The 21,761-nt window shown below is 46.0% G+C and overlaps 1 protein-coding gene and 1 long non-coding RNA gene across 8 annotated transcripts in view; one reads left to right on the forward strand and one right to left on the reverse strand.

Moving 5' to 3' along the window:
* The window catches only part of LOC147106649 (oxysterol-binding protein-related protein 8-like), a 131,178-nt gene that overhangs the window by 107,131 nt on the left and 2,286 nt on the right, over positions 1-21,761 (forward strand). For 6 of the 7 annotated variants that reach the window (XM_086007666.1, XM_086007669.1, XM_086007665.1 and 3 more), the window contains 9 exons: positions 81-177; positions 1,138-1,236; positions 3,101-3,198; positions 3,663-3,752; positions 5,283-5,419; positions 8,521-8,706; positions 10,448-10,583; positions 13,980-14,100; positions 17,325-17,421. In XM_086007666.1, the coding sequence (XP_085863792.1) occupies positions 81-177; positions 1,138-1,236; positions 3,101-3,198; positions 3,663-3,752; positions 5,283-5,419; positions 8,521-8,706; positions 10,448-10,583; positions 13,980-14,100; positions 17,325-17,421 (1,061 nt within the window). Of the gene's footprint in view, positions 1-80; positions 178-1,137; positions 1,237-3,100; positions 3,199-3,662; positions 3,753-5,282; positions 5,420-8,520; positions 8,707-10,447; positions 10,584-13,546; positions 13,614-13,979; positions 14,101-17,324; positions 17,422-21,761 lie in introns of those variants that run through there. The other variant, XR_015080969.1, reaches the window with a different exon arrangement.
* The window catches only part of LOC147106650 (uncharacterized), a 48,958-nt gene continuing 32,564 nt past the window's right edge, over positions 5,368-21,761 (reverse strand). Inside the window, exons 2-3 of the long non-coding RNA XR_015080973.1 lie at positions 6,326-6,396; positions 5,368-5,453 (exon numbers count right to left, since the gene is read on the reverse strand). This is a non-coding gene — a long non-coding RNA (uncharacterized LOC147106650). The remainder of the gene's footprint in view (positions 5,454-6,325; positions 6,397-21,761) is intronic.

The following is a 21,761-nucleotide window of genomic DNA, read 5'->3' on the forward strand; positions in this document are numbered from 1 at the left end:
GTAGGAGTCCCTTCTGTTTAGGAATGTTTTCCAAATGGTCACAAAGTTTCAGACTGACTGCCCATTCTGCTCCGTCACAGGTATCCCACCATCCCCCGGTGTCTGCCTTTTACATCGGTAACAGGAAAGACAATTTCTGCATCAGTGGCTCTATCCTGGCCCGCTCCAAGTTTTATGGTAAGATATTTAATAGCAATCAGAATCTTCTAATAAAGTACTGTTCTAGTTTATAGTATCTTGTGAGGGGTGGGGTAGGAAAGTAATGGGGAAGTTTACCCTGCAGTGGGAGTGGTTGATGGTATCAGATGGGTATCCTGAGTGTGAGTAACAGGATAGTCTCAATTACAGGATATTTTACTAGAGTCTTATAAACACTGAACTCTCAACTGAATCTATATCCAATCCAAGCTGATAGGTGAAAATTTATTTCCTTTGCTGGCTTTAAGGGTATTGCAGGGGTAATTCTACACTGCTAGCGTGAAAGCCAGATGCAAAGGGAGCGCAGATCAGAGATAGGTTCACTACTGTAGCTCCAATTCTCCAACCCGTAATTCCAGTGAGCATGGCTCCCCACTGGGAGCACGAGATTGTGGAATGACCCTTTATGTGAAATGTGTGTGAGTAGACCCAATCGCCAATCGAGTATGGGCCATGAGCACTAATTGGCCCTATTTCAGTATCAATCAGCAATCTCACAGAACAGGAAAAAGTTAAAATTAGAGGGCTGCTCTTGTGAACTTGGGGCTGAAACACATTGGGCCACTTGGCTATACAGTGTATTGGGATGTCCTGAGGTCATGAAAGGCGCTATATGAATGCAAGTCTTTTTTTCCCCAGTGTGGAGGAAGCTTGAATCTGCCTCTAACCCTTGCTGTGCCTGATCTGATACTGACACGGAGTACCTGAAATCCCACCATTAACATCCCCCCACCCTGATTGGCACACAAATGTTTTAAAAGAATATTCTAGAAGCTCAGACAAATAATGGCAAAGAGAGTCCCAGATTATGTGGACTTCATGACTGACATACTGGTGTCACACGTCCTGCTAGATTGTTCACTGTTTCACCGCACTCTTAATTCTGTTTGGAGCATAGAGGCTTAATTCTCTGAGAACCTTTTTCTTTCTCTCCTGCAGGTAACTCAATGTCTGCCATATTGGATGGGAAAGCACGACTGCGGTTCCTCAGTAGACATGAAGATTACATCATCAGCATGCCGTATGCACACTGTAAAGGTATAGCTCCGGCTGCTTTGTGCCTCTATGATTTATGGTTGCACACCACAGTGCAGAACTGGGGTGCAGCTCACAAAATAGGATCAGGGAGGCCCTTTGGTGTCAGCTGTGGCTCAGTTGGTAGCATTCTCGCCTCTTGAGTCAGAAGGTTGTGGGTTCATGTCCCACTCCATAGACTTGAGCGTTAAAAACCTAGGCTGACACTCCAGTGCAGGACTGAGGGAGTGCTGCACTGACGGAGGTGCCGTCTTTTGGAAAAGACATTAAACTGAGGCCCCATCTGCTCTCTCAGGTGGACGTAAAAGATCCCATGGCACTATTTCGAAGAAGAGGAGGGGAGTTATCTCCGGTGTCCTGGAAAATATTTATAATTCAATCAACATCACTAAAACAGCTTACCTGGTCATTGCTGTTTGTGGGAGCTTGCTGTGCACAAATTGGCTGCCACATTTCATACTGCTACATAACAACATTGGCTGTAAAGAAGGAAATCGCGGAGGTACTGGCCATAATCTTCCGATCCTCCTTAGAAACAGGGGTGGTGCCAGAGGACTAGAGAATTGCAAATGTTACACCATTGTTCAAAAAAGGGTATAAAGATAAACCCAGCAACTATAGGCCGGTCAGTTTAACCTCGGTAGTGGGGAAGCTTTTAGAAAGAATAATCAGGGACAAAATTAACAGTCACTTGGACAAGTGTGGATTAATTAAAGAAAGCCTGCACGGATTTGTTAAAGGCTAATCGTGTTTAACCAACTTGATCGAGTTTTTTTTATGAGGTAACAGCGAGGGTTGATGAGGGTAATGTGGTTGACGTGTACATGGACTTCCAAAAGGCGTTCGACAAAGTGCCACATAATAGGCTTGCCAGCAAAGTTGAAGCCCATGGAATAAAAGGGACAGTGGCAGCATGGATACAAAATTGGCTAAGTGACAGGAAACAGAGTATTGGTGAACGGTTGTTTATCGGACTGGAGGAAGGTACACAGTGGTGTTCCCCAGGGGTCGGTTCTAGGACCACTGCTTTTCTTGATAAATATTAATGACTTAGACTTGGGTGTACAGGGCACAATTTCAAAATTTGCATATGACACAAAACTTGGAAGTATAGTGAACAGTGAGGTGGATAGTGATAGACTTCAAGAGGACATAGACTGGCTGGTGGAATGGGCGGACACATAGCAGATGAAATTTAACGTAGAAAAGTGTAAAATGATACATTTTGGTAGAAATAATGAAGAGAGGCAATCTAAACTAAAGGGTACAATCCGTGCTGTAACCATTCTATGATTCTATGAAAGCTTTGAGATGTCCTGAGGTCGTGAATGGCACTATTTAAATGCAAGTCTTTCTTTCTTTGAGCTCATCCTTCTGGAATACCAACCCCACTATCCTCCCAGTACAGCCTCCAGCTGTTTCTACAAAGTTTCTGGGCAGTATTCTGGGTTCAACTACACTTGCTGGCAACTTCTTGCAGCTGTTGATCACCTGTATAAAGAAATACTTCCTGATGATGCAGCTGTTGCCACTCTTTCTGACTTCCTGTCCAACATGAAGACTTGGATGAGCCAAATCTTCCTTCAGTCTATTTTGTTCCCCACACTCTCGGTTCCACCATTAGCGGATGTTCCCACTATCTGGAGCTCCCTTCCTCATGATCTGAATGTAGCAATGCCCTCTTTATTACACTCCCTGTGCAAAGCTCAGTCTGCTCAGGTATCATATGGGAGGTCAGCTCCACTTTTCACCAGAACCAGTCTCCATGGTTAAACACCCGGCCAACAGTCACTGTAAGGAACAAAAATTATGTTGATAACATTGTCACCATCCTAGTACCAAATTTTATTCACCGTCTATGTCCCAGGGCTCTTGTATGGAACGCTGACGCTGGAGATGGGAGGGAAGATAACCATTGAGTGTGAGAAAACCCACTACAAGGCAGAGCTCGAGTTCAAGCTGAAGGTAAGAAGAAAGAGACCTTGCCCAATGCTCCAGCAAAGCAGCTGGATATCACATTAACGTATCCCGTACCGTTACATTAAGGGGCATTTACGAACTGAAATGTGTGTGACTGTAAAGAGAACTATCATGCAATGGGGTAGATTTTCGTCTTAACCACCTGAGTGGTAATTTGGTGGAGCAGATCACCTACTCGTTGCACAACCCACCTGATCTTCATTCCATTGATTCAAAATGATTCATTGATCTGCTCTATCAGATTAACGCCCAGGTGATGTTTACACTAAACTACCCTCTATGTCCCAGGGCTCTTGTAAACAGAGTTTGACAGCTGCCCGAATACTTATCAAGCATTCCCTGTAACTCTGCAGTATATTGCACCTGCCCTGTCAAGAGTCTCTGATTCACTGATGTATGCTTTACTGAATTTTAAAGTTCTAATTGTAATTATTTCCTGTTTACCTCAGCCTTTCTTGGGAGGCAGTGATAGTGTGAACCAGATCACAGGGAAGATAGTGCTGGGAGAGGAGGTACAGGCCACACTTGAGGGACACTGGGTAAGTGCTTGCAGCCACTTTGGGCCTGCTACCAAAATCAATTCTCTGCTTTTAGTGGCTTTTCTGTTTTCCCAATTTTCCCACATCTGTCTCCTGTCTCTCACTGAGGTTCCATGGGTACCGCCCATCCTATGGTACCTCCCCCAATTGGCAGTTCTTCCTGTGTGAAACTAGACGGTTTGTGTTGGCAGATGATTGAACTGTGAAACTAGATGGTTAGTGTTGGCAGATTATTTAACTGTGGAGGCATCACGGATGAGCCCAATCATGTCTTTACTCCGCATCCACACTTGCAATTTCCAATCCTGGAGCACTGAGTCCACTTGTAGCATGCCAACTGCAGCCTCTAGATGGGATCAGCTAATTCAGCACAGACTGACCTGGGATCTTTCAGTCTGTAGAGCTTATTACCACACCAAGCAGTGCCTTTACCACTGGACCATCACATGAGCCACCTTTACTTTTTCGTTATTGATTAATGGAATCCCCCAATCATACAACAAGCTCCTCACCTGTCTGTGTCTATTTGAACGGTGGTTTACTTGCTCACTGACTGCTCAACCAAGTGCGAGGGAGGCTGCATTCATCCACAAACTCTATCCCTCTGGAATGTTTCTTCACCTTTCAAAACTCATTCACTTTTTAACTGACAGTGTCCGCTCACCTCTGGGACCAGGGTTCAAATGGATAAGACCAATCGGATGAAAGTCTCTTCAGTCTGTCCAATGTGAAACGAATTTGGCCGGTCTGCATCTAGTTCCTGGTGGGCAGGGTCTGCAGCAAAAATGTCTTCTACTCCAACACTAAATTACCAATCTCGCTCTACTCCAACACTAAATTACCAATCTCACTCTACTTCAACACTAAATTACCAATCTCGCTCTACTCCAACACTAAATTACCAATCTCGCTCTACTCCAACACTAAATTACCAATCTCGCTCTACTCCAACACTAAATTACCAATCTCACTCTACTCCAACACTAAATTACCAATCTCTCTGTAATTCAACACTAAATTACCAATCTCACTCAGTGATGGCTGGTGCGGAAAATAGAAAATGGGGTGCCAGTCTGAGGTTGGGGCTGTTGCACGTTATTGGGGTGAATGTGTAGAGAGAGTTTTACTTTGGATCCAACTTGTGCTATACCTGACCTGGGTATTCCTGATGGGTTAGTGTAGAGAGACCTTTACTCTGCATCTAACCTATGTTGTAACTGGGCTGGGAGTTCTTTATGGGGAAATGTAGAGGGAACTTAACTCTGCATCTAATTGTTGCTACACCTGTGACCTGGGAGCAGTGTTGAGTGAGCTTTACTCTGTGTCTAACCCATGCTGCACATGAATAGGGAGTGCTTGATGTGGTCACTAATTTTCCTTACTTTGATGAGCATAAAATTCACAGAAACAATTTTTTAATTAACATTTAGAAAATCGGGAAGTAGAACGAGCAGGTGGTGGCACCAGATAATCTTTAGAAAGTAGGAGCCTTTCCACATCACTTTTCTGTTTTTCTCCTTTCTGCAACAGGATCGGGACGTGTGTATCCATGAGAAAAAAACTGGGTTCTCCAGTATATTCTGGAGTGTCACCAGTGAGATTCGGAAACAGCGTCTAGTGCGTCACGTTGTATGGTTTGAGGAGCAGGGGGACTTTGAGTCTGAAAGGTATGTCGGACAGGAGACAAATAATATCACCGCTCTAGATAAAGGAAAATAAAAGTAAATGGCTGCTACGAGGTGAACAAGTTACTACACGAGGACCATAAATCGGCCGCAGGAACCCCCTCTTTTTCATTGCAAAGCAGGGTCACCCAGCAAGTCTGAAGCTGCAATGTCAAACCAATTCACTCCCTGATGCTTATGTCATTTTGGCTCAGTCTCACCTTTTGAGTCTGAAAGTTATGGGCTCAAGATCTATTCCAGGATTTGAGCACATGATCTAGGCTGGCATTATGGTGCTTCAGTGCCTCCTTGAGATGACGTGTTAAACTGTGAGGACCCTGCTACCTGTTCACGTGGACAGTTTTAATGTCCTAGGCAACATTCCTCCCTCAACCAACACAACTAAAAACAGATTTGGCCCAGAAATTCGTGTCGGGGGCTTCCCGCGGGTGCAAGCCCCCGACCTACACTTACCTAGCGCGCCGGCAGTTGAGGCCTGGGCCTGCGTGGATTTCCTGTCTGTGGCCCGTTCCAGCTCCCGGCGCGCTGTGCTTGCGTGATCCAGCTGCGTAGTTAGTGCGATGCGTTGGCTGGGATCACGTGAGCACTGGGCAACCAATCGGAGGGGGGAAAAGTCAATTCATTATTTTGACAAAGAACTGTCAAACTCATGAAAACTCCGGGCGCCCAAAACAGTACTTAACCTTAAAATAAATTTGAAAAAAAATCACACTATTTAAATCAACTATAAATAACATTAAATAACTATGTTAAACAATAATTTAAATTTTTGAAAAAAATAATTTTATAATAAATCAGGGCTAAAAATACACTTACCTTACTGTAAAGTATTTAAAAATAATAAACCTGTGGAAAAAATGTTCTAATTTTAATTAATTGACCACTTACCTTTTAAAATGAAGTCCTTACGTCTGGTTTTTAAATGTGCAAAAAGTAGAGGCCTTCACGCACGGGCAAACCTGTTTATATAAAAAAAAAAAAAAAAGAGGAAGTTCAACACGCACGCGTTCGACCTCTGAACCCCTTGGTTCAGAGGATCGGAAATGCCGGTTTCCCGCGCATGCGTAGTGCATGCAAGAAACCGACACTTCCATCGGGTCCACACGTGAGTACTCCGTCCGTACTCGCGCGTTGGGACCCGAATTTCTGGGCCATTAACTGGTCAATCATCTCATTACTATTTGTGGGATCTTGCTGTGCATGGACCACTGCCATATTTGACTATATAGTCATTGCACTTCAAATTAATTGGTTGTATATGAAATGTTTTGAGATGTTTCGGAGAGATGTGATAAGGAGCAACTCTGTTTGTTTGACCTTGCTCTAAGAATGTTTAGAGCTAGCCAGGCTGAGCAGGCTTCCAATGGGATGCTCAGTACAGTGTGAGCTGACCTGCTTCCCTTTGAACTCAGTCAGCTCTCCATTAAGAAATGACTGAAAATAAATAAATAATCTGCAAATGAACAAGAGGAAATGATTTGGAATGCACTGCCTGATAGGGTAGTGGATACAGATTCAATAGTAGCCTTCAAAAGGGAATTGGATAAATACTTGAAGGAGAGAAGATTGCAGGGATATGGGGAAAGAGCGGGGGAGTGGGACTAACTGGATTGCTCTTCGAAAGAGCCGATGCAGACTCGATGGGCCGAATGGCCTGCTGTGCTTCTATGATTCATTCAAGATTACAATATACAACAAGTTGTGCTGAGAAGTGGGTTATAATCTGTATCTTCAGTATTGTAAATACGTAGTTGTTATAGCAGCTGAGCCCTGGCTGGCTCCTGTATTCTACCCAGCAGCCTCCTGTGGTCATGCGTTGAATACATCAGCCAGGACTTGGCAGGCTCCAATATTAACGGGCTCTGTACAGCTCCCAGGACCCAGTGTTTGATTGTGTTAATAGCTTCTGTAAAGTTGCCATGACCTGACGTACCCTTGTGTTAATGAGTACTATATATAGCGACCAGGACTTGACGTGACCCTACACTAATGAGTTCTATACAGCACCAAGGACCTAGCATGCCCCTGTGTTAATGGGTTCTATATAACAGCCGTCGCCTGGCATGCCCCTGTGTTAGTGAGTTCTAGAACGATATGTTGATGGGGTGAGATGAAGAGGGGTGGGAAGAGGCTCGTGTGGAGCATAAACACCGACACGGACCTGTTGGGCAAAACGGCCCGTTTCTGTGCTGTAAATACTTTGGGCTAGATTTTCCTGGAGCCGTCAGGCGGGGTTTCAGGCGTGTGGGGGGGGGAAATTCCGAATTCGGGGGTCCCGACACCATCCCGCCCAAAACCCCGCCCCACGTAAGTTTCAGGGGCGGCGGGTACCCGCCCCGCACTGGGACCCGCCGAAACCAGGCAGAAAGGGATTTGTGCCAATTAACTGCCTGTTAACAGGCAGTTTTTAGCCTAATCCCTATTTTGAGGGGTTTCGTGTGGGTTTCCCAACGGCTCCAAACCACGCCAGGTTAGAGCAGGTGGGCCGTCGGGTTGGAGGGGTCGCGATGCCGGCACTTAGGTGAGTGATGGGTGCATGAGTGCAAAGGTAAGTGTGTCTGAAGTGTGTAAAGAACTTTTACTTACCTGTACTTACCTTAACAGCCTTTCTTCCTGTAGCCGTCGGGAGCCCATCACTCAGCCGGCAGTTAAAGCTGAACGGCTGCGATCTGTGAAAAGTGACAGCCTTCAGCTTTGAGTGCCGGTAAGAGTTCTAACTGAGTCTGTGCAGAAGGACTAATGTCAGAACTCAGACTGTCAGTGTTTCACAGCTTCAAACAGCTGTGAAACACTGATATTTCATCTGTCAAGAACTCTTGACAGATGAAATTTCAGTCTGTGACATCACCTGTTGCCGGGTGGCCCTTAATTGGCCTGCTGAGCCCGCTGGGCGGGCTCAACAAGGTCAATCAAGGGAAAATCGCCCGGATTGGCCGGACGTCGATGTAGGCGGGTCAAAAACCCGAAAGTTGAAGTCCCGCCTTCTTCCCGACAGGTTCAGGAAAATTGACCCCTTTGTAATATTTTGTATACAGCAGTTGTATTCCAGGAGGAGTTTGTAATCCTATAATCTGTTCTTCTAGGCTGTGGCAGCAAGTGACCAGAGCAATAAAGAACCGCGATCAGGAACAGGCAACACTGGAGAAGTTTATTCTGGAGGAAGCACAGCGTAAGGCCGCGAAAGAGCGTAAAGAGAAATGTGAGGACTGGGTGGCACAACTCTTCCAGCAGGATGTGGCAACAAAGAACTGGCAATACAAGTTCACAGAGTACGTGGCCCTCATCACACACACTCATATATTGTAAAGGAGGTTTAAAATAATAACTCTCCTGCCCACCTGCCCTGGTGGATAAAACTACCATCCAATTAGTAAAGAGTCCTATGGGCAAGGAATTACCCAGGTTTAATCTCCTGAGTTAGCTTACCTCACTCGGGCATTGCATTGGCACTTAGAGGAAAAAAATCAAGTCGAGTATCTGCTGCTGACTGATGTCCAATGACCCCTTGCTGGAAAGTGCATGTGGGTAGATGTCCGACAAGGTCAGGACTGAGCTCCGCTGTGATGCCCTCCACTGCTACATAGCCTGCCGACACTGTGGTTAGAGTTTTCCACGTCTGTGCTAACCAGTCTGCGATTTTCCCATTAACAGAATACTCCAACCTCACTCTCTAGGCTCACACATGAAAAAAGGCTATTTGGATGAGGTACCGGGGTCTTCTGGCACCTGGGTGACCCTACCCCAGCAAGAATCAGCGCCTTCAGATGAGCAGAAAAAATTGGCACAAAAATAAATCTGAGCAGTAAATGTCCTGGGCAGCTTTTAAACTGCAGACTGGTACCAACACCTGACAGTTTGGTGTGCCAGTTTTTTATTGGCACATAACAGCTGATGTGCTTGGATTTTTTATTAAATCACTTTTATAATTTGCCCCACATTTCAAATCCCTGTCCGAACTCCTTCGTGAGTGGGTTTCCACAAATCCATCTTCAGCTCGAAATGTGACAGAACAGGTCACAGAGTGGCCCACACAGCCTGTATGAGAGATTTGCTGAAGGGTAAATTAGGGATTTTGCCAACAAGCCGGGGAGCTCAGAGTATCATAAATGTGATTAGTGGCTTATCTAAAACTTCTCTCAGGCAGTGGATGGGCCTCAGTGACAAGGTTTCCCTTAGGCTGGCGTGGAACTGGGAAGGCCTTGGTGACAAGGTTATAAGCTGAGCAAAGACCTCACCAGTCTGATAGTGATTGGGCTTTATGGGGAATAGAATTTGCATAGCAAGCTATTAAACAGTTAAAATCCCTGAATCATGTTGTATACTGTAACACCATTCTACCTGGTATACGATTGATAAACCTTAATTTTTGGTCTGTCGCAATACTTGCTCTGTATTTTGTACTCGCCGATGTCACTATACAAACCCTATTTGTTGGAAATGTCAACTTTTACTCCAAGTAAAGAGTGAGCCTTTGACTTAGTGGTAGCATTCCTGCCACTGAGTTCAAATGAGCACGATTTGAACCCGCTCCAGACAGACCCAGCGAGCTCCGGCTCTGAATCCTGGGTTGACAGCGGTATGGGTGGCCCTCTCTCATCGTATGGGTTGTGGGAACCCATAAAACCCTCCCGCTATATAGGACTAACCACTCTATTGGCTGGTGTAAAGATGGCTACAGCATGGAAGGAACGCTCATGTCGTGGCCTGTCAGACTGTTAATCAGCCTGCGAATTCTTCCACTACTTCACACTATTCTCCAAGGGAAGAGCGAGAAGATATGAAAAACAAACAAACAATTCCAAGTAAGTTTCCCTGATTTTCGTCTGGAGCGGTGGAGCAAATATCTGATAATAGAGCAGCACAACTGTCATAATTCACAAGTGATGGCCTCCATTTTAGCCCAATTGAGGTCCTTCCCCCATGGAGGTACACTAACCCTTGTGGGAATCCTTTGCCAAACCCCTGAAGATTATGTCTATTATGATGCTTCTCTGCTTTTTCTCCCGACAGTACCTGTCCCTGGGATCCAACAAATGACATCATCCAATTTGAGAAGGATGGAATCATGCAGACGAATGTCCGACACAAATCTCCAACAATTAAGTCAACAGATATCACTAGCAACAGCAGTCAAATAAGACAGCAGGTCATGATCAAAATATCTGCACATTTAAGAGTTGTCTGTACTGAATCATAGAATGTTACAACACAGGAAGGAAGCCATTCAGCCCATCACACCTATGCTGGCTACTTGAAAAAACTATCCAGTTAGTCTCATTCCCCTGCCATTTTGTTTTTCAAATATTTATCTACTTCCCTTTTAAACGCTATTATAGATTCTGCCTCCATTTCTGGTGGGGAATTCCATGTCCTAACAACTCTGTGTAAAAAGATTTTTCCTAACCTCTCCCTTCATTCCTTTGGTAATTATTTTAAATTCATACCCACTCCCCAACCAGTAGAAATAGCTTTTCCTGATTTCCCTCACAATTTTGAACACCTCTATCAGATCTTCTCTGAAACGGTCTCTGTTCTAGTGAAAATAGAAGTTATGCTAATCGTATCAAATTGGTTACTCCACATTTGGAGTACTGTGTACAATTCTGGTTGCCACATTATAAAAAGGATATAGAGGCACTGGAGAGGGTGCAAAAAAGATTTACAAGGATGATACCTGAAATGCGAGGTTATACTTATCAGGAAAGGATGAACAGGCTGGATCTCTTTCCTCTTGAAAAGAGAAGCCCAAGTGGTGACCTAATAGAGATCATTAAAATTATGAAAGATTTTGATAGAGTAGACACAGAGGGCTGGATTTTGATTCTGGAGGCGTGTAGGAGGCGGGACTACAACTTTCGGGGTTGTAGTCCCGCCTCCATCGAGTTGTGGCCAACCCACGCGATTTTCACTTGATTGACCTTGTTGAGCCCGCCCAGCAACAGGTGACATCACAGATTGACATTTCATCTGTCAAGAGATTTTGACAGATGAAATATCAGCTCTTTGAAGCTGTCAAACACTGACAATCTGTACTCTAAGTTAATTCCTTCCTCTCAGGCTGATTTAGAGATCTCCCCGAAACAGAAAGCTGAATGCTGCAACTTTTGACAGCTCGCGGTCATTCTGCTTTCTGTGCTGATGAGATGAGGGACGCCCGAGACCTGAAGGAAGGAAGGCTGTAAAGGTAAGTAAAACTTCTTTAAACACTTTACACACACCAAACACACTTACCTCTTCACTCGTGCACCCATCACTCACCTGAACACTGGACATCTTGAACCCTCCAAGTCCTTCAGCCTGACGGCCTGCCTCGCTAACTTGGCGTGGTTTGGAGCCGTTGGGAATCCCACACTTCAGGAATAAAAATAGGGATTAGGCTAAAAACTGCCTGTTAACTACCTGTTAACAGGCAGTTAATTGGCACTAATACCCTTCCCGCCTCGGGGAGGTGGGTCCCAGCACGGGTCGGGTATCCACCTCCTTTGAAACTGGCATGGAGGCGGGATGGGTTCGTGCCCCCCGATTTTGAGATTTTAACCCCCAACACGCCTCCAATCCCACCTCCACGGCCCAATGAAAATCCTGCCCAGAGAGAGTGTTTCCCCTTCTGGGGAAGAGCAAAACTAGAGGCTATCAATATAAGATAGTCACCAAGAAATCAAATAGGGAATTCAGAAGAAACTTCTTTACCCAGAGAATGGTGAGAATGTGGAACTTGCTACCATAGGGAGTGGTTGAGGTGAATAGTATAAATGCATTTAAGGGGAGGCTAGAGAAGGGAATAGAGGGTTATGCTGATCAAATTAGTTGAGGAAAGACAGGAGGAGGCTCGAGTGGAGCATAAATGCAGGCAAGGCTGGTTGGGCCGAATGGCCTGTTTCTGTGCTGTATATCCTATGTATGTAAAAAAAAAAAGCTCCAATTTCTCTAGTCTTTCCTCCACTAAAGCTTCTCATCCTTAGTATCATCTTAGTACATCAGTTCTGCACCCTCTCCATGGTTTTGACATCCTTCCAAAACAGGACACAATATTGTAACTGCTGTGTAACCTATATTTTGTATAGATTTAGCATTATCACTTTGCTTTTGTTTTATTTATTAAACTTTTTTTTACAGCTTTCTCGACTTGTCCTCTCACTTAAAGATTTGTGTATCTGAACTAAGTCTCTCTGTTCTTCTACTCCTGTTAGTTTTATAATCCTTGGGCTACGATTACTGAGAAAATAAGAATTTTTAGGAACAGGAAAGGTTATTAGGCTCAACAAGACCTGAACAACTGAACGCAAGTACAGTATCAACCCCTCTTTCTCACATATCCCTTATATGTGTTTTGTTTCTGGGTCAGCCTCCTGGGCATGGGCCAGTACTCAATATCTGCATCTAAACTAAGGGCCTGTGCTGTGTATAGGCCCCATATTCAACACTTCCCATCCCCTATTTCCCCTTCAGTACTTTCAGTCCCATTTACCCTCAGTGCTCCCACAAACTAATTTCCCTCCAGTGCACCTACTCCCAGTACTTCGATGCCCCCACTGATCCCATTTAGACAACTCAGTGTCCCCAATAGCCTCCTTTATTACCCAGAGATCTCACCACGCCACAGTTCTCCCAGTCCACACTTGAAGACTCCAACATCCCCCAGTGCTCCTTGAGAGAGAGAGAATGGAGGACAATGGAAGACAAAGGGGAATCAAGGGATATGGGGATCAGGCAGGAAAGTGGAGTTGAGATCGAAGATTAGCCAAGATCTTATTGAATGGCAGAGCAGGCTCGAAGGGCCATATGGCCTACTCCTGCTCCTAATTCTTATGTTCAAAGATTGAGAGTGGCACAAAAATAAATACTGAGTTAGGCTAATATTACAGTAATAATGGCACTTCAATATCCAGAGGAATTATATTACTGAAACAGATTAATTTAGTACTAAACAAAATAAACTGTTTCAAAATAAAAAGAAAAAATAAATTATTTAAAAAACTTTCCTTGTGCTGGTTTTTGTTGTTCTACCTTCCCTTATATCGCTGTCTTTATATTTATATAATTTATTATTTTTCCTTATTTCTGTGAGCTCGTATTTACCTGAATTTTTATTTATGTTTTAAACCCTAGACTTTCCTCCTGTGCCTCCACTACCCTCTACTCAGTTGGAACCCACATCTCTTGAATTCAGTCCCTGGTCAGTTGAAAATCAGTTCCAAATGGCAATCTTTCAGCCAATCAGAAGACTGAATGTTAAAGTTGATCTGGTCCCTGGCTTCCCTTTTTTGGGTTGCTTGTCTGTTATCCAATAGAACATATCCGCTTCTTTTTATACTATGTTTACTTTACACTGTGTTTCATTCTTTAAATCCTTTCCAATGTCTTATCTTTCTTATCAATTAACGCATTATTCTTAGTGCTTGCACTATACATGGGTGCAATTACAAGATTTATATGAAGAAAAGAGTATTGTATTGGAGCAGTTATGAGTTAGGACACCCTTTCTCTCCTGCATAGTGAACTGTAGCTGTCTGCATTGCTGACAAGTGCTTTCTGTTAGTAGGTCTTGGTTCAGGAATATATTGGGTGCAAAACCAGTGATCGCCCGGCAGCAAACAGGTCACAAAACACAGAGAGCAGTTGTTCAACACCAGAACCAGTACAAGACGACTCATCTGATGAGGGTAGGTGCTCTGTTTCCTGAATGCTCAGAATGAGCTCTTCATATTGTAGCATTGTACCAGGTTCTGTGCTATTAGAAGACAATACCATTAGCCTGAAAGATCCATTACCTGAGCCCGGTACAGATCATTTACATCAGGTTTAGGCCATCCTGGTGGAGATCACTTGCCATCATCCTAGGTATATGACGGTGGCATAGTGGTTAGCACTGTTGCCTCACAGCGCCAGGGACCCGGGTTCGAATCCGGCCTCGGACGACTGTCTGTGTGGAGTTTGCACATTCTCCCCGTGTTTGCGTGGGTTTCCTCCGGGTGCTCCGGTTTCCTCCCACAGTCCAAAGATGTGCGGGTTAGGTTGATTGGCTATGATAAATTGACCCTTAGTGTTAGGGGGATTAAATACGTGGGGTTACGGGGATAGGGTGGGATATGTAGGGGTTACGGGGATCGGGTGGGATATGTGTCGGTGCAGGCTCGATGGGCCGAAATGGCCTCTATCTGCACTGTGGGGTTTCTGTGATTTCTGTGACCTGCAAGGGACAACCTTCCCAAAACATTTAAGGAAATTGGGCATAATGAACTGTAAAAATAGACTGAGGACCTCAGTGGGTAATCACACCGCCCGGTGTGGAACTGAGCCATGCACACCAGAAAAGTCCGAGGTTTATTCTGTGCTAAGTTAGTTGATCTCAGCCAGGGCAGGAATTGGGGAGTTACAGTTGGCACTGGTTTAGGGAAAGGAAAAGTCAGCCAGGGTTCCGAGTCCTGGTCGCTCTCCAGTGACCCCCTGGAAAATGCACATATGTGCTATGGGTGAGAACAAGATCAGGCTCAGTTGCTTACACTAGGTTAGAATTTCCTCAGGTTCTCCCCATTTCCCATTATAACTTCAGTGGAGGATCAGTGGAAAACCCGGACAAATGGTGTAACATAGTCTCCTTGTTCAAGTGGGTAGGTAACTGTGTCACATTCTCAGTTCCTCAACCCCGCATGCCTTTCCCAGGGTCAGGATATTCATTCACAGTGTTACAATGAGCCTCTCCATCACTATGCTACCAGACTAGTTGGATACATTAGTGCAGTGTGGAAGACAGAGTGGCATTTATTTGGGTTGAAGCCACAGCACGAAGGGCATCCTTTCCAAAAACAAAAGCCACGTGGAGTTGCTATGGGATATCAAACATGGCAGCAGTCCTGAATTCTACATTATATTTATACAGTTAAACAGATCCAGTCTAGTTAGATATCAAAATTGGAAAATTCATGGCAGACTCCTGTAAGTGCCAACCACAACTCATAACAACATTAGCTATAGTTGGAGTTGGCTCCTCTTGCATTTTAGAAGAATCGGAGGGCAGTCTAATAGTTCTACGCCAAAGAAGAAATGTTTGAATACAGGTTAATGCATACACTCTGTACGAGACACAGAGTGGCAATACACTGGAGAATCCTGGGATGAGACCCAGTAGTGAGCTGAAATTTTACTCCCACCATATGAATGTAAGTCAGAGAGGCTGGAAGAATGAAACATCTGGCATTCACCAGGAACAAATCCTGCTTTATCCTTTGAACAAAAGAAACAGAGCATGAGATGTTTCGGTGTAATATAGAGGGGAAGTGTCAGATGCTCATATGTTAATTGATACCTCTAAAACAGAGCCAATAGGTATACGGTTCAGGATGGGATCAAGGGTTTATAGATAAATACAGATAGATGCTGTATTTACACTATAAAGCTGCCAGCAGCCCTACATTTAGTGGCAGCACTTAAATGTAAATGTGGCAATGTTTGTCCCTCTAGCACTGTGGAGTACCTGTGTGATTTACCCGGTGTCACTAGACGTATGATGCTGGTGGTGAAGAACATAAGATGCTGCCAGCAATCACTGGACACTCGGCCCGATTGTACCTGCCGAGCACTCCACCCACTCCCCTAATTGCTCAGGTAAAGGCATAACGGCCCCGAAGTCCCTGGTTGAATTCCCATTCTGTGCTGGGTTATCTGATCTCGGGTGGGGCATTAGTTGGGTTGCTACAGTTGGCCTCAGCGCACCAGAGCACAGGAGGGGAATGATCAGCCAGAGTTCACACTCTTGACTGCCATCCAGTGTCTCCTACTAGAGAATATGTATATGGAAACATCAGGTGCAGATAGGATCAGGCTTGCTTGTGATTTCCTCTGCAGTTGAGCAGCCCACTGACAATCATTGTCTAGGCCGAGGCGTGAAGAATGGGCACTTGGGCAAAGAACTGGAGGGCTGCTGGCATCCGTGAAACTGTAACCCAGTGCCTTAACAACAACAACAACAACTTGTATTTATATAGCGCCTTTAACGTAGTAAAATGTCCCAAGGTGCTTCACAGGAACGTTATTAAAAAAAAAAATTGACACTGAGCCACGTAAGGAGATATTAGGGCAGATGAAAGAGGTAGGTTTTAAGGAGCAACTTAAAGGAAGAAAGAGAGGTAGCGAGGCGGAGAGGTTTGGGGATGGAATTCCAGAGCTTAGGGCCTCGGCAGCTGAAGGCTCGGCCGCCAATGGTTGAGCGATTAAAATCGGGGATGCTCGAGGGCAGAATTAGAGGAGCGCAGATATCTTGGGGGTGGTTGTGGGGCTAAAGGAGATTAGAGATAGGGAGGGGCGAGGCCATGGAGGGATTTGAAAACAAGGATGAGAATTTTGAAATCGAGGCATTGCTTAACCGGGAGACAATGTAAGTCAGCGAGCACAGGGGTGATGGGCGAACAGGACTTGGTGTGGTAGGTTTGGACGACCTCAAGTTTACAGAGGGTAGATCGTGGGAGGCCGGCCAGGAGTGCATTGGAATAGTCAAGTCTAGAGATAACCAAGGCATGGATGAGGGTTTCAGCAGCAGATGAGCTGAGGCAGGGGTGGAAATAGGCACTTAGTTATGGCGTGGATATGTGGTCAAATATGACACCAAGGTTGTGAACAGTCTGGTTCAGCCTCCATGCCAGTGAGATGGATGGAGTCGGTGGCCAGGGAACGGAGTTTGTGGTGGGGGCCGAAGACAATGGCTTTGGTCTTCCCAATATTTATGGAGAGCAGGAGAGAGAATTGGAAAAAGGGAAGGAACCAGGAATGTGGAAGTGATTTAATATGCTGTGAATGGGTGGAAAAATAAGGAGGTTGAGGCTTAAAATCGACTAAGTGTTATGTTTCATTGATGGTTTGGAGCTGATCTGCAATGTGCAATTTCTTGCAGGGTTGCTGTGTTCCAGGTGCAGAAAGGGAATGAATGAGCTAACAAATATTCACACGACCATCCAATCTATACAGAGGACACAGCAGGAAATTCACAGGTAAAGATGCAGACAGTTAGTGGCATCCTTTAACACCCTGTATCTGTATACAGTGAGTAAAAAGGAATAGCTTACCCCTTTCTGGTACCGTATGGCTCAATGTTAGCTGAAGGTTTGATCATGTGACGTTTGATTATAGTTTGAAAATGTTACTGTACTGAGCAGCTTATCTGTTGCTGCCTGCTCCATCCCGCTTACTGAGCAAGTGTGGACAGCTCTAATTGACATCGTTCCTACTCCAAGGTTCTGAGACTGTTGTCGTGGTTCACAGAACACGTGCAGGCTAATGTAAAGGGAATGCATAGGAGGCTTCAGCCTGACCCTCTGACACTGCCTTAGCTTGAGCTGTGGAGGAGAAAAATTTCAAACCGATGGAGCGAGCGAGAAGTCCCATGTGTGCAAAACAGCACTTTAAACACCAGGACCGTCACCTGAAACTCTTTAGCAAATACTGAGTCAGCAGTTTATACATCCACACATATGTCCATACCCATCTTTAAACAATCCTTAAATACAATAATAAAACAAAACTCAAGCTCTAGCTTCTCAAAGATCCAACTTTTCAACGCTCATATATACAATACAGCCGTTAAGTACCAGCAGACGGTCTGGGACCTGCTCACTTCCATATCTAACTGTGGAAATCCACCTTTCACAGAAAGGGGAAAAAAGAGCCAATGAAAATATAAACTTGCCACAGTTGCCAAGCCATTCTAACCAATCATAATCCACTAACAAAAATTGGGTAATTTTAAAAAACGTTTTCAGCTAATTGCCAGACAACGGGAAAATAATATGGTAGAGGTCATTCAAAGCATCACTGCAATTTCCTACTTCTGCAAATTCTCCCGGGTTGTTTGCAGCAGTACCCGGGAGATTAATATTTGATTCTGGGAGACTCCCAGACAATCCAGGAGGGTTGGCAACCCTACAGTGTATAGACAGCAAAAACTGGTAGGTTTAAAAAAACATAGGCCCCGATTTTAGGGCAGCTGTCGGGCGGCTTTTCATGCGGCCGTGGTCCGAAAATCACGGAAAAAGCGGGTCGGGACCCCCCCGCCTGATTCCCCGCCCCGTCCGACTTTCGGACTGCCGTTTTCACGCGCCCCGCTTCAGTCCCGCCCGCCGCTGGCGGGACTGGTCGTCGGAGCACTAACAAGCAATTATCTGCTTGTTGAAGTGGATTTTCCCGTGCCGTTGCGACTTTGGGGCTTTCCCCACCTGAAACCCGCCTGCGGGGAACCCCGCCGATGAGAGCTGGCGTGAAAACAGCTGGCTTGCTTGCTTTGCAGCAGCAGGTCGCTGAGGGCTGAAGATATTTAAAGAGGCAGCATTTGCAGGCTGCAGGACCTTGTTGATCAAGGCTTGGGGGAACTATTTGAAGCCTTAGGAGCAGCTGCAGAAAGTTGGAGCCTCACACACTTCTTCAGTGTGGGCTCCTGGGCAGCCCCTCTCACCACCCTAACTCGGGACCTCCTCAACCGAGGCATCTGCTAGAAGCATGGGAGACCTTTGGCACCTTCCCTTCCTGGCATTAGAGGATCTCCAACAGCAGAGGTGGCAGCAGCAGAACCAGGAACAGCAGGATGAGTACCAGGAGCAGCAGGCTGCTGCTCACTCACCTGAAGCTGCACAAGCCAGAAGGGGCCAGCGCTTGGAAGTGGCTTGAGAGCACCTTGCTGCGCTTTAGGGGGCCAGTGGGACCCGTTTCTGCACTGGCAGTCCTACTCAGAAGGACTTCCATGAAGATCTGGTTTCTCTGTTCAACAGATGGCCAACGCTCCTCAAGAGATGTCATTCTCTTATGAGCACTCACCATGTTTTCCCTACCCTGGCGACTTATCTCCTCCATGGAGGTTGCCAACCTTTCCATGGTGCTGCGTTCATGCACCAATGACTCCACAAAGGCTCTGCTCATGGTCGCTATGGACTCCTCCATTCGCTCCACACTTGCAGCGACCCTGGAGACAAAACCTGCCAGAGACTCCTGCATCTGTGCATGGAGATCCATCACCTCTTCTCTTGCGGATGGACCCAGAGGCAGAGCGTCGAGATGCAGCGCAGCTGAGCTGAGCTGGCAGAGCCCTGCGCCCTCCGACGAGGACTCTCCACTGCTGTCCCTGTCTCCAGAATCTGCTGAGGCTCACTTGTCAGCTGTGAAACACCAGGTGACAACACTACTCTATGTCCCAAAGGTCCCCCCGAGGTGTGAGTGTCTGCGCTGGTGCTGGGTGCGCTTACTTCTGCTGACGCTGCACCCTCAGAGGTTGGAGCTTCCTCTGAGGAGTCTGGCTGCACAGCCTCTTCCTCCTCCACAGTGAGGACGGGGGCTCTGGATGGTACTGTGGGGGAGTAAAGGAAGGAGTTAGAGATGTAATGCCAAGGTTCCTCTGGTGACTCCCAGCGAGTTGGCATCTGCTGACACCTGCATCCATGCAGTATTGGTCTCAGTGGGAGGCCTCTTCCTCCCTGACCTAGGGAAGAGGACCTCCCTGTGGGCCCTAACCCCATCCAATAATGCCTGCAGTGAAGCCTCGTTGAATTTGAAGGCAGCTCGGGGTATGGCACTGGCCACAGCTGCTGCAGGCTCCTTATGCCATCCTGTATGATTCATTTGGAAGCCTTCAGAGGATGCAGTACTTGCCATGGACCTTGAAAGCACCACGAATGATGACATCATACTGTGGGGATTCCTGACTCGATTTAGACAATTAGCAAGGCTTCCCACATGCTGGGAATTAATTGGCCAATTGAGGGAAAATTGCGTGGGGCTGGCTGACACTTTTTTATGTGTGTCAGAAACCCCACATTCGGGGAAATCCGACCATTTCCCACACAAGCCGAAAATCGGGCCCATACAGAATGTCACTGGGGTCTAATTGCTACAGCCCGTCACCAATGTTCCCTCTAAGCTGTATGGTGACTCAGCTGTCTGTCGGTCCCGCCCGGGACCGGCTTTTCCAAATGTGAAGTTTCACACATGCGCAAACCTTTGGGCCGTGCAGCCTGTTAAAGGGGCTGCGCATCCAAAAAAAAGTTAGGGGAACATTGCCTATCACGGGTCTCATTTCTTGCTTTGTTCATTGGTACGTTTAGCTCCTTTTAATTATGCAGCCTCAAGAACATGATCATGTGAATTAGTCCTAATATTGCATTTCCATTGCTGCACGGAATGTGGTTTGAGGGGTTGTTGTTCATCAATGCCGTGTTGTCATAGTCAGAGTTATACAGCACAGAAAGAGGCCCTTCGGCCCATCGTGTCCGCGCCGGCCATCAAGCCCTGTCTATTCTAATCCCATTTTCCAGCACTTGGTCCGTAGCCTTGTATGCTATGGCGTTTCAAGTGCTCATCTAAATGCTTCTTGAATGTTGTGAGGGTTCCTGCCTCTACCACCCTTTCAGGCAGTGAGTTCCAGATTCCAACCACCCTCTGGGTGAAAAAGCTTTTCCTCAAATCCCCTCTAAACCTCCTGCCCCTTGCCTTGAAACTATGCCCCCTGGTTATTGACCCCTCTAAGAGGAAAAGTTCCTTTCTATCTACCCTATCTATGCCCCTCATAATTTTGTACCCCTCAATCAGGTCCCCCCTCAGCCTTCTCTGCTCTAAGGAAAACAATCCCAGCCTGTCCAGTCTCTCTTCATAGCTGAAGCGCTCCAGCCCAGGTAACACCCTGGTGAATCTCTTCTACACCCTCTCCAATGCAATCACATCCCTCCTATAGTGTGGTGACCAGAACTGCACACAGTATTCCAGCTGTGGCCTAACTAGTGTTTTGTACAGCTCCATCATAACCTCCCTGCTCTTGCCTTCATTAGCCGAGGCATAGAATATAAGTATCCCATATGCCTTTTTAACCACCTTATCTACCTGTCCTGCTGCCTTCAGGGATCTATGTACATGCACACCAAGATCCCTCTGATCCTCTGTCCTTCCTAGGGTCCTACCATTCATTGTGTATTCCCTTGCCTTGTTTGTACTCCCAAAATGCATCACCTCACACTTTTCAGGGTTAAATTCCATTTGCCACTGTTCTGCCCATCTAACCATCTCGTCTATATCATCCTGTAACCTGAGGCTTCCCTCCTCGCTATTTACCACGCCACCAATTTTCGTGTCATCTGCGAACTTACTGATCATACCTCCAACATTCATATCTAAATCATTAATGTACACTATAAACAGCAAAGGACCCAGCACCGATCCCTGCGGTACACCACTGGACACAGGCTTCCAGTCACAAAAACAACCTTCGACCATCACCCTCTGCCTCCTGCCACTAAGCCAATTTTGGATCCAATGTGCCAAATTGCCCTGGATCCCATGGGCTCTTACCTTCTTG

Source organism: Somniosus microcephalus, chromosome 15 (assembly GCF_052327205.1).
Source record: "Somniosus microcephalus isolate GS21.2 chromosome 15, FLI_Smic_1.0, whole genome shotgun sequence".
Lineage (NCBI taxonomy): Eukaryota > Metazoa > Chordata > Chondrichthyes > Squaliformes > Somniosidae > Somniosus > Somniosus microcephalus.